Source organism: Leptopilina heterotoma, unplaced genomic scaffold (assembly GCF_015476425.1).
Source record: "Leptopilina heterotoma isolate Lh14 unplaced genomic scaffold, ASM1547642v1 Lhet_60, whole genome shotgun sequence".
Classification (NCBI taxonomy): Eukaryota; Metazoa; Arthropoda; class Insecta; order Hymenoptera; family Figitidae; genus Leptopilina; species Leptopilina heterotoma.
This window is the reverse complement of record NW_025111138.1, coordinates 8,058,105-8,068,905: the sequence shown is the minus strand read 5'-3', so window position 1 is coordinate 8,068,905 and position 10,801 is coordinate 8,058,105. Positions and strand designations below refer to the sequence as shown.

The 10,801-nt window shown below is 22.7% G+C and overlaps 2 protein-coding genes across 6 annotated transcripts in view; one reads left to right on the top strand and one right to left on the bottom strand.

Moving 5' to 3' along the window:
* Positions 1 to 7,295, bottom strand: part of LOC122509380 (PH and SEC7 domain-containing protein) — a 77,360-nt gene extending 70,065 nt beyond the window's left edge. For 4 of the 5 annotated variants that reach the window (XM_043623394.1, XM_043623393.1, XM_043623395.1 and 1 more), the window contains exon 1: positions 6,356 to 7,295. In XM_043623394.1, the coding sequence (XP_043479329.1) occupies positions 6,356 to 6,487 (132 nt within the window). In that variant the 5' untranslated portion in view covers positions 6,488 to 7,295. The remainder of the gene's footprint in view (positions 1 to 6,355) is intronic. The other variant, XM_043623397.1, reaches the window with a different exon arrangement.
* Positions 7,296 to 7,537: 242 nt separating this feature from the next.
* LOC122509386 lies at positions 7,538 to 10,749 on the top strand. The gene is made up of 3 exons (XM_043623404.1): positions 7,538 to 7,893; positions 7,977 to 8,086; positions 10,531 to 10,749. The coding sequence occupies exons 1-3, from the start codon at positions 7,761 to 7,763 to the stop codon at positions 10,747 to 10,749; spliced, it is 462 nt and encodes a 153-aa protein (XP_043479339.1). The 5' UTR covers positions 7,538 to 7,760.
* The last annotated feature ends 52 nt before the right edge of the window (positions 10,750 to 10,801 follow it).

Sequence of the window (10,801 nt, the reverse complement as noted above, 5' to 3'; positions counted from 1 at the left end):
TATTGTATTAAAAATAATTGAAATTCTGCGATGAATTTTATTATTTATAAAAATAATTGTATTCCTAAAAAGAATTTTATTATTTATGAAAATAATGTTTAAAGATTCAAAAATTTTAATGTGATACCTTTTTAAAATTCAAATATTTCCAAAAATTCACACAATAACGCTTCTAATTTTCAATTATTATCTAAAATTTTAACCAGAATTCAATTTTAAATAAATTCTTATTAAAAAAATCTACGAGAATGCAATTATTTAAATACAAAAATAAATAATTTATTGAATAATTGAATATTACTTAAAATTGAATTCTCGTCAAGAATTTTATCAACAAATTTTTAAATAATTGAACTTTCTGGCAAATTTTAATAAAATTATTAAGAATAATTACATTTTTCAAGGAATTCGATTAAAAGTGTATTAAAAATAATTGAAATTCTGCGATTAGTTTTATTATTTATGTAAATAACTGAATTCTTTGAAAGATTTTTAATAATATTTTTGAGAAATAAACAATTGAAATTAAATAATTGAATTTCCTGTGATAACATTATTATTTAATGAAAATAATAGACAAAAATAATAATATAAGAATCAAATTTGTAAATAAATACAAATTTAGATGTTTCAAGATAAAATTTAAGTTTTTAAGGAATTTAAGGAATTTAATTAAAATTCCACTGAAAATAATAATAATTGAATTTCAATTATTCAAATTGTATTGGAAATAATTGAATTTTTCCGCAAAAATTTTATAACTTATAAAAATAATTAAATTCTTTTTTAATATTTTATTAAAATCTTTTTTTAAATAATTAAATTCTTTTGGGAAATTTTATTGAAATAGTAAATATTGAGAAAATAATTGAAATGTTACGGAAACATTTTTTAAAATAATTAAATTCTTTCAAAAAATGTAATTAAAAATGATGAAAATAATTTATTAAATTCTAATAAACAAATTAATTCAAAATTTTTTTTAATAATTGAATTCTTTTAAAGAATTTTAATACAATTTTAAGAATAATTGCATTCTTCGAGAAATTCATTTAAAATTGCATTTAAAAATAATTGAAATTCTGCGATGAGTTTTATTATTTATAAAAACAATTAAATTCTTGTTGCGAATTTTATTAAAATGTTTAAAAATAATTGAATTCCTGAGAATTTTGTTAATTGTAAAAATAATTGAATATGAACTCTCACGAAGAAGTTTATAAAAAAATTTTTAAATAATTGATTCTTCCAAAAAATTTAATTTTAATTAATTAATTGAATTCCTGTTATTTTTATTGGAAATAATTGAATTTCAAAAATTTTTTGAAAATAATTGAATCGTTTGAAAGAATTTTATTAAAATTTTTTGAATTATTTCTGAAAATTTTATTACAATTTTAGAAAATAATTTTTTTATTCCAACTATTAGCGAATTTATAAAATAGTGCAAATACTTCATAAATCCAAATTGAAAAAAATAAATTTTCAGTGAAAATTCACTTGCTCTAAAGATGAAATTTTCTGCACGATAATATACGTTATTCTCTCGATGTACATATATATAGTTCCAGTGTGTATTATCCATCTCACGTAACAGAATGATACCCCTGATAATAATATCGTGTTTCGAAAAAAAAATCCTTCAGTGTATGTAATCATATTACTACATTATAGACTATTTTTTTCATTTAAAGATCATCTGTATTTTTTTTTATTCGAGAAAATCTATGAATTATATTGGAATCTTATATTTTTCAACGTGACTTGTTTTACAGGATGGAAGTTAATCTATAATATTCGAGATTGGCTTTTCTCACAAACTTGCCTTGAAAAACACCATCCATATAGTGGCATCTGTTAGTTGACCATTATTACTCTTACTTTTTTTTCCCTTCCCATTCAATGTTGTCTTACCAGTTTACGGTCTAGAAATAGATAAATTCTTACACTCTATCCTCTTTAAGTCATATAGTCGCCAATTTCTCAAAAAGTTTTCTTCCATTTCAATTATCGAATTTTTCCTGCAATTTAATTTATTTTCTTCAGTTTTAATTATTTCTGGAAATTTCGAATTGTTTCTTTTCAATCTGAATATATCTAATTTTCAGTCTAATTCATTTTAATTCAAATTAATTTGATTTAATTTGATTTAATTCTTCAATTTTAATTTCTTTTTTTTTCAATCTTCTTTCTTCGATAAATATTAATATCGATTTTCTTTTGGGGGAAAAATTAAATATTCGCTGATTTACCATTTTTCCAAAATGTGGAGAAAATTTTCCTTTTTTCATATTGATGAAATATTGATGAAATATTGATTAAATTTTGTTTCGACATTAAAATGTTTCGAAATTCAGTCATGAGTGCAAATTATGCACATAATTAAGAAGGCAGTTTGTCACCAAAAAAACGATTTCGTCGACGTGTATCTTGAAAATTTTATCAGAAGTGAAAAAAATTCCAAACAAATATTCTAACACACTTGCATATATAATCAGTTGTCACACTTGTCAGTAATTCCATATGTGCCGCATGAGTTAAAAGAGATCTGCAAGACTGAATTGGAATACCGGTATCACGACACACCTATTTTTTCGTCTTACAATACTCGCGAGAAAGAAAATTCTACAAAAAAAAAAGAAAAGGGTTACCATAGGTGAGGGAAAAGTCAGGGAAATTAAAGAATTTTTATTAAAATTACTGGAAAAAATTAAATGTTTAGAATTTATAAGAAAATTCTGAATTTATGAAAAAACATTAAATTTCTTCTATTTCTGACAATAATAATTTATTTTGAATAACTAAAGTCTATTGAAGAACTGCCATAAAGTTATTACTTATATAAATCATTTAATGAAGTATTTTTTTTTTTTTTTGAAAAATTTTAATTTCAATTCTTTTTAGGAATACAATTATTTTCATAAATATTAAAATACTTTTTCCAAAAATTCAATTATTTTCATAAATAACAATATTCAACTTAAGAATTCAATTATTTTCAAAATTAATAAAATTCTTTCTAGAAATTCAATTATTTTCAAAAATTTATTAAAAAATTCTCGTCAACATTTTAATTATTTTTATAAATAGCAAAATTCTTCGCCGAAATTCAATTATATTCAGGAACTTTTATAAAATTCATTGTAAAATTCAATTATTTCCATAAATAACAATATTCATCTCAAGAATTCAATTATTTTCGAATATTTTTTAAAAAATTCTCGTCAACATTTTAATTATTTTTATAAATAGCAAAATTCTTCGCCGAAATTCAATTATATTCAGGAATTTTTATAAAATTCATTGTAAAATTCAATTATTTGCATAAATAACAATATCCATCTCGGGAGTTCAATTATTTTCAAAATTAATAAAATTCTTCGCAAAAATTCAATTATTTTCAAAAAATATATAAAAAAAATTGTCGTCAAAATTTCAATTATCTTTATAAATGAATAGCAAAATTCTGCGACATAATTCAATTATTTTCATGAATAACAATATTCATCACAAGAATTCAATTATTTTCAGAAATTTAAATAAAATTCATAGCAAAATTTCAATTATTTTCAAACATTTTTTTTTAATTCTATGATTTTCAATATTCTACTATATATTTTAAAAAAATTGGCAAGAGAATTCAATTATCAAACAAAAATTTTGATAATATTCTACACGAACATTGAATTATTTTTCAAACAAATAAAAATTTCACAGGAATTCAATTATTTAAAATAGAATTTGCATAAATTTTTTAAAAATTTGGCATTAAATTCTTCGCAGTAAATCAATTATTTTCATAAATTTTAAAAAAATTTTCAGGAATTTAATTATTTTCATAAATAATAAAATCATTCGGAGGAAGTCAATTATTTTCATAAATAACAATATTTATCATAAGAATTCAATTATTTTAAAAAATTTTAATAAAATTCATTGCATAATTTCAATTATTTTCAAAAATGTTTCTTAATTCAATAATTTGTACATCAATTATTTTAATAAAATTTCCCAAAAGAATTGAATTATATTTAAAAACAATTTTAACAAAATTCTACACGATTATTCAATTACAGTAGAACCTCGATTATCCGAGGTAATGTGGGGAAGAGGTGCCTCGGATAATCGAAAACTCGGATAACACGGAACAAATGAAAATTTCATTATTTTAAATTATTTTTCATGTGTTTAAAGTGTTAGAATAATATTAAACGACAAAAATGGACGAAATTTTAAATGCAATGATCACAAATAGTGGTTTTGTAAAATTTTTTTTCCAAATTTAGTCGCTCGATTCGTTTTATCCGAGTTATTCCGCATTATCCGATCATGTTTAGTGCCTCGGATAATCCGGAATCTCGGATAATCGAGGCTCGGATAACCGAGGTTCTACTGTATTTTCTAAAATAATGAAAATTTCACAGGAAATCAATTATTAAAAATAGAATAATTGAATAAATTTTTTGGAAAAAAACCAATTGTTTGAAACTTTTTTATAAAATTCTTCGCAATAATTTAATTATTTTCATAAATAATAAAACTCATTGCAGAATTTCAATTCTTTTTAATACAATTTTAATCCAATTCCTAAAAAAAAATTATTATTTTTAAAAATTTTATTAAAATTTGTCCCAAAGAATTCAATTTAAAAAATTTTTGATAAAATTTTATATACGAATTCAATTTTAATTCAATTATTCAATAAATTATCTATGTTTGTATTTAAATAATTGAATTCTCGTAGAATTTTCTAATGAAAAATGATAATTTTTAGATAATAAAGTTTTAGATAATAATTAAATTTTGGTGGAGAAGTTACTAATAATTGAAATTTTTAGAAATAATTGAATTTTGTAAAAGTTTCCAATTAAAATCTTTAAGAAATTGAATTTTTCATACTTTTATTTAAAAATTCTATTCAATTAATTTTTTTCAAGATGTATTTTTCGAAATTTTTTAAAATTATTTCAAGTTCTTATTTTCTAATTTATATTTAATTGAAGAATTTTTCGAATAATCGAAATTTCAGTTAAAATTGAATTGTAAACAAATAAATCTGAAAATTCTCAAAAGAACTTTTTCAAAAATTATCAAAAATAATTGATTTAAAGAAGACCTTTTCTTGAAAATTGTAGAAAATAATAATTGAATTGAAAGGATGAAAATAATTTTAAAGAAGTTAAGTACAGTAAAAATATTCACGAAATTAAAGTCCACAACGTTGATCGACGAAAAAAATTTTTTGTTTTTGAATATTGCTTTAAAGAAAAATACAACAATTATTGTTAAAGCAAAAATAAAAATCTACCTTTTTTATACATTTTTGTGACAATATATTGTTGCGTTCTCTTTAAATAATATACTGATTAAGAACATTTTTTCGTTGATCAACGTTGTGGACTTCAACTATGTTATTATTTTTTTAATTTCCAACTGTGTGTTCTATTATAATATAAAATAATGATTTTATCACTCGGTCACTTTTAATTATTATAAAACATGAAGAAAGCGATCACTCCGAGTCGATAGACTCGGAGTGATCGATATCTTCATGTTTTATAATAAATATATTCTTATAAGTAATTAAATTTCAAGACTTCACTTTTTTTTGCAAATTTTTACCCTCTAAAAATGAAATCAAAGAGAAAAAAAATGAAAATCCATTTTCAAGTCAGAAAATTAAAATAAACAGAAAAGAGGACTGTGGGGTGTAAATTTTCTAATTTTGTCCGCGAGAAAAACAATCTGGGCGTCTCGTGTGAATGAGGTTGCAAGATTACAAGTTGCATTTCTTGGGGAATTTCAAATGACGGACTTTCCAACAAGACTGAGAGATCTCGTGAGATTTGTGTGTATGGAGATAAAAAATTAAGTCCGAAGAACGAATGCCACAGACACACGAGGGGAATCTCCTAACAGGCAAAAGAGGAATGTGGTTCGCTGATCCCACCCTACCAATTATTGCAAAACCCGCGAGCAGGATAACAAGAATTTTCATCCCCAAAAATCAAACTCTTTTCAAAACATTATTTTCACTTTTCCTACAAAAATGAAAATCATCACTATACAAAATTTTAAATGTCAACAATATATTATTTCACATTAAAACCTTTTATGTAGTATGAAAACAAACAAAGACGAGAATGACTAATTAGAGATAGAAAAAAGTAGAAAGTGTAGATAATAAAGTAAGGATCGCATTTTAGTGACATTAGCATGACAATAAAGGGAAAAATTAAAAATAAAGAGAAGGTGAACGGTAAAATAAAATAAAAACTAGAGAGTATATAAAAGCGGGTTGGGTGGTCGTCGTGATATAAAGTCGGGTGGGTCGATACCACCGGCATATTTTTACCTTCCCGCTGTCTGCTGCAGGCGAATTCTCAACTATATTGTAGATGACATGAGGTAGCCCGGCAGTTCCCAATAAGAATCCAAATCCAGTTGTATCGTGTCTTGTTAAAGTAACCAGCAGCTCCTCAGCCATGTTTTCAATCACACATTGATCTCTCTCTCACCTTGCTGTCATTGAACGCACGCTCACGCACCACACACGCCACACTTAAATCCGCCGATAAACGAAAATGAAAACACGGACGCCTCTCTCTCTTTCTCTCTGTGTGTTTAAAACGAGGGCCGGGATAACGTCAAAGCTTTTTTACACGAGGGCACCCCGCCGCCCCTTTTGCCTTTAAACAAGGCACGCGAGTCCGCACTTCCTTCAAATCAGCAGGGATTCGTATACTTCTGCGCTAGAGAACATTTGGAATATACACTTGCGCAAGCCGCGGCGATAGCAACGACGTGGCGGCTCCCATCGCGGTAGAAATTCATTTAACATTCGTTAACAACTGGAGCACTGGACCTGGACATGACTTTTACAACGCCACCTGCGAGAATGAAAAAAACCTATTTCGCACGATACCCACTCTCTCTTATATCTCGAATTTCTACGTTTCGAATTGTTTTTTTTTTAACCGAGAAATCTTAGTTTATTCCCCGAAAAATAATTGTTATATCTTCTTTGTGTATAAGACAATCAAGACAACAAAAAATCAAGAATGAGAGTTGAACTGTCAATTTTTGAGGTTAAATTTTCAATTTGTTTATACTCTTCAAAAGTGCCAAAGTGCAAATATATTTTTAGAATTGTCCACTCCAGTCGTTATTAAACACACTGAATTTTTGTAAATCTCCTGCGTAAAGTAATTAATATTCTTTTATTAAAAAAACACTTAAAGAAATTAAAAAGAATATACGTCGATTTGAAGTTTGCCTGTACACTGATACGAATGAGTAATACGGAATAAAATCGATAGACGGCGCGCCATTTTAGGCGGGAAAATTTGAACCTAGATTTCCAAATAGAATCTCTTTTTTAAAAAGCTTAAAAAGCAAAAGTTTTATTACTATTTTATCATATAGATAAAAGAATTCAAGAAATAAAATTCCTTTTAGAAAAAAACAATTTTTTAACTTTTTAATTCTAGAAACAATTTTCTTTACACGCCTGCGCAAACGAAGAACCTTGGAGTTTTGACATTTCCGTTGCTAAGCGACGACCGAACATTCAGGAAACTAACCTCTGATAATATTTTTTCTAAATTGTTACGAGTATTATAATTTATAATTTATAAATAAAACATTTAAAAAAAGTGTAAAGAAAGTATAATTAATATTGTCAACTAATACACCTTCGATCAAGAACTAAATTTAACCTTAAAATCCAATTTAATTATGAGTGAGAGAAAGTTGTTTACATGTTTGGAAGAAATTTACATCTATCATTCAGCAGGATTTTTCGAAAAATAAATATCAATGAATTTCGATTTATTCACAAGATAGTTCATAATCCAAATCGTGGTATTTTTTATGTAAAACTCGGAAACAATGGTGAGAAAACTTTAATTTTTCAAAGAAAAAAAATTATTTTTATTGGAATTTAATTTGTTTTTCTTCCTTTTTGGGGTCAAAAGAAGAGAGAGCTGTTTTAACATACAAAAAGAATGGAAAAATCTTGGATTTACGAACAATTTCGGTTCCCAAGGAACATCAAGAAGAAGGTCTGGCACGACGCTTAACGGAGGTATTTTTAAAAAAATAACAGTCCTTGGATAATATAATTGTACTTCTTTTAAGGTCTTTCTTTTCAATTACAAAAATACGACTTTATTTCGACTTATTTTCAAAAAATACTATTTCTTCGATTTTTCTTCCAAATATTGCAACGAAAAACCACTTTTTCTGGCATAAAATGCAAATTATTTTGATTTTTATACCGAGAAAAATAACTATAGTAAAATATCTTTCAAAAATTGTTTTTGGTTAATTTTTTTGTTGAGATAATTAAATTTTTGAAAAAAGTAATTAAATTTTTTTTTGAATAATTAATTAAAAACTTTAAATAATTTCAATTTTGTCAAATTTAATTGAAAATAATTGATTTTTTTCATCAAGTATTTCATTAAAATTTTTGAAAATCAAATTTTTAATGATATTAATTGAAAATTTTGAAAGTAATTGTGTATTCTCAAAAATTTTAATGAAAAATCTTCAAATAACAATTTGAAAATGAAATTATTTTCATTAAACACTTGATTATTTCTTTATATTTTACAAAAAATCAAATAGTTTTAAAAAATGTTATCAAATTTTAATTACTTGTAAATTTTTCAATTATTATAAACTGAATTTAATTGAAAAATATATTATTTTTCAAAAAATTAATTAAAAGTATTTTTAGAAAATTAATTTAAAACTTTTTTTATTGTCTTTTTTTGAAAATCATTTAATTAAAAAATATATTATTGTTAAAAAATTAATTAAATGTATTTTTAAAAACTTAATTTAAAACTTCTTTTGTTGCATTTTTTTAAAAATCAATTAATTTTAACATTTTTTGTTCAATATTTTCAATAATTTACCTCAATAAACTTTTTATTTACAAAATTTTTTAATAAATTTCTTCGAAAAAATGCAATTATTTTCATAAGCAATAAAATTTTCACAGGAATTCAATTATTTAAAATACAAAATTTCATAAAATTTTTCGAAAAATATCAATTATTTAAAAAGATTTTTATAAAATTCGTCGCAAGAATTCAATTATTTAAAAAAAAAATTGAACAAAGTTCTTTTCAAGAATTCAATTCTTTTTATAAATAATAAAATTCTTCACCGAAATTCAATAATTTTTATAAACTTGAATAAAATTCTAGAAAGAATTAAATTATGTTTAAAAATTAAAAAAAAAATTTTGTCTAAATTTCAAATATCTTTATAAATAAAAAAAAAATTCTTCATCAAAATTCAATTATTTTTATAACTTTTAATAAAATTCTTGGCAAAATTTCACAGGAATTCAATTATTTACAAAATTTTTAATAAATTTCTTCGAAATAATTCAATTATTTTCCTAAATAATAAATTTTTCATAGGAATTCAATTATTAAAAATAAAAAATTTCATAAAATTTTTCAAAAAATATCAATTTTTAAAAAAGATTTTTATAAAATTCGTCGCAAGAATTGAATTAATTAAAAAAATTTAACAGAAATCTTTTTCAAGAATTCAATTATTTTTATAAATAATAAAATTGTTCGCAGAAATTCAATTATGATAAAAAAAATTCTTGTCAATATTTCAAGTATCTTTATAAATAATAAAATTCTTTTTCGAAATCCAATTATTTTAGAAATTTTTGACAAATTTTAATAAGCATTCAATTATTTAATAAATTATTTATTTTTTAATTTTAATAATTGAATTCTTCTAGAATTTTCTAATAAAAATTGATTTAAAAATGAATTAACGAATAATCGATTTATTATTTATGAAAATAATTGAATTATTGCAACGAATTTTATTACATTTTTTTTAAATAATTGATTTTTTTTGAGAAATTTTACTACTTGTAAAAATAATTAAATTTTTGCGAAGGATTTTATTAGGATTTTTGTAAATAATTAACTTTTTTTGAAAAATTTTATAATAATATTCCTATAAATTGTTGAATTTCATAAAGGTTTGAATTTGAATGTTTTGAAAAATTTTAATTCCTACAGAAGATTAATAATGATTAAATATTTATTTAAAAAAGAAGTTATTGATTTTTTTTCGAATAATTTGACAATTAAAGAAATTTGTAAATAAATGTAATAGAACATTTTTTTGAGTATCTAATAATTTTTAGAGTGAATCAGAATATTCTTCAGGGTCAGGGAAAAAGTGAAAATTTTGTCTGGAAATAAGGGAAAAATAAAATTAAATATTTGTGGCAACCCTGGATAATGATTATTTATTGATTAGTTTTTAATTCGTTATTATTTAGTTATTAATTAATTATTAACTTGTTATTAACTTATTATTAATTCGTTATTATTTATTTATTAATTCGTTATTTATAAAATAATATTATAATAATAATAATAATAATTAATAATAATAATTATTAATTATATTAATTAATTATAATTAATATAATAATAATTATAATAATAATATTATTAAATATTAATTTATTGATTTCAGGAAGCTTTCACGTATGCGATTGTCAACGATTATCACATGTACTTGACATGTGTTTACATTCAAAAATATTATCTTGTGATAAAAAATGCTGAACTGGAAGAACGAGTCATTGGACCACCAAATGTTTTAGAATTTCCCTATGCAGAAACTACGGATCCTGGTGCAATTTACGAAATTCCAGATCCTGAAGATTTTATGATCAAATCTCCCAAGTCTTGATTGTAAAAATTCTTACTGTCTTTATTTTAAATTGACAAAGCAATTCATTTTC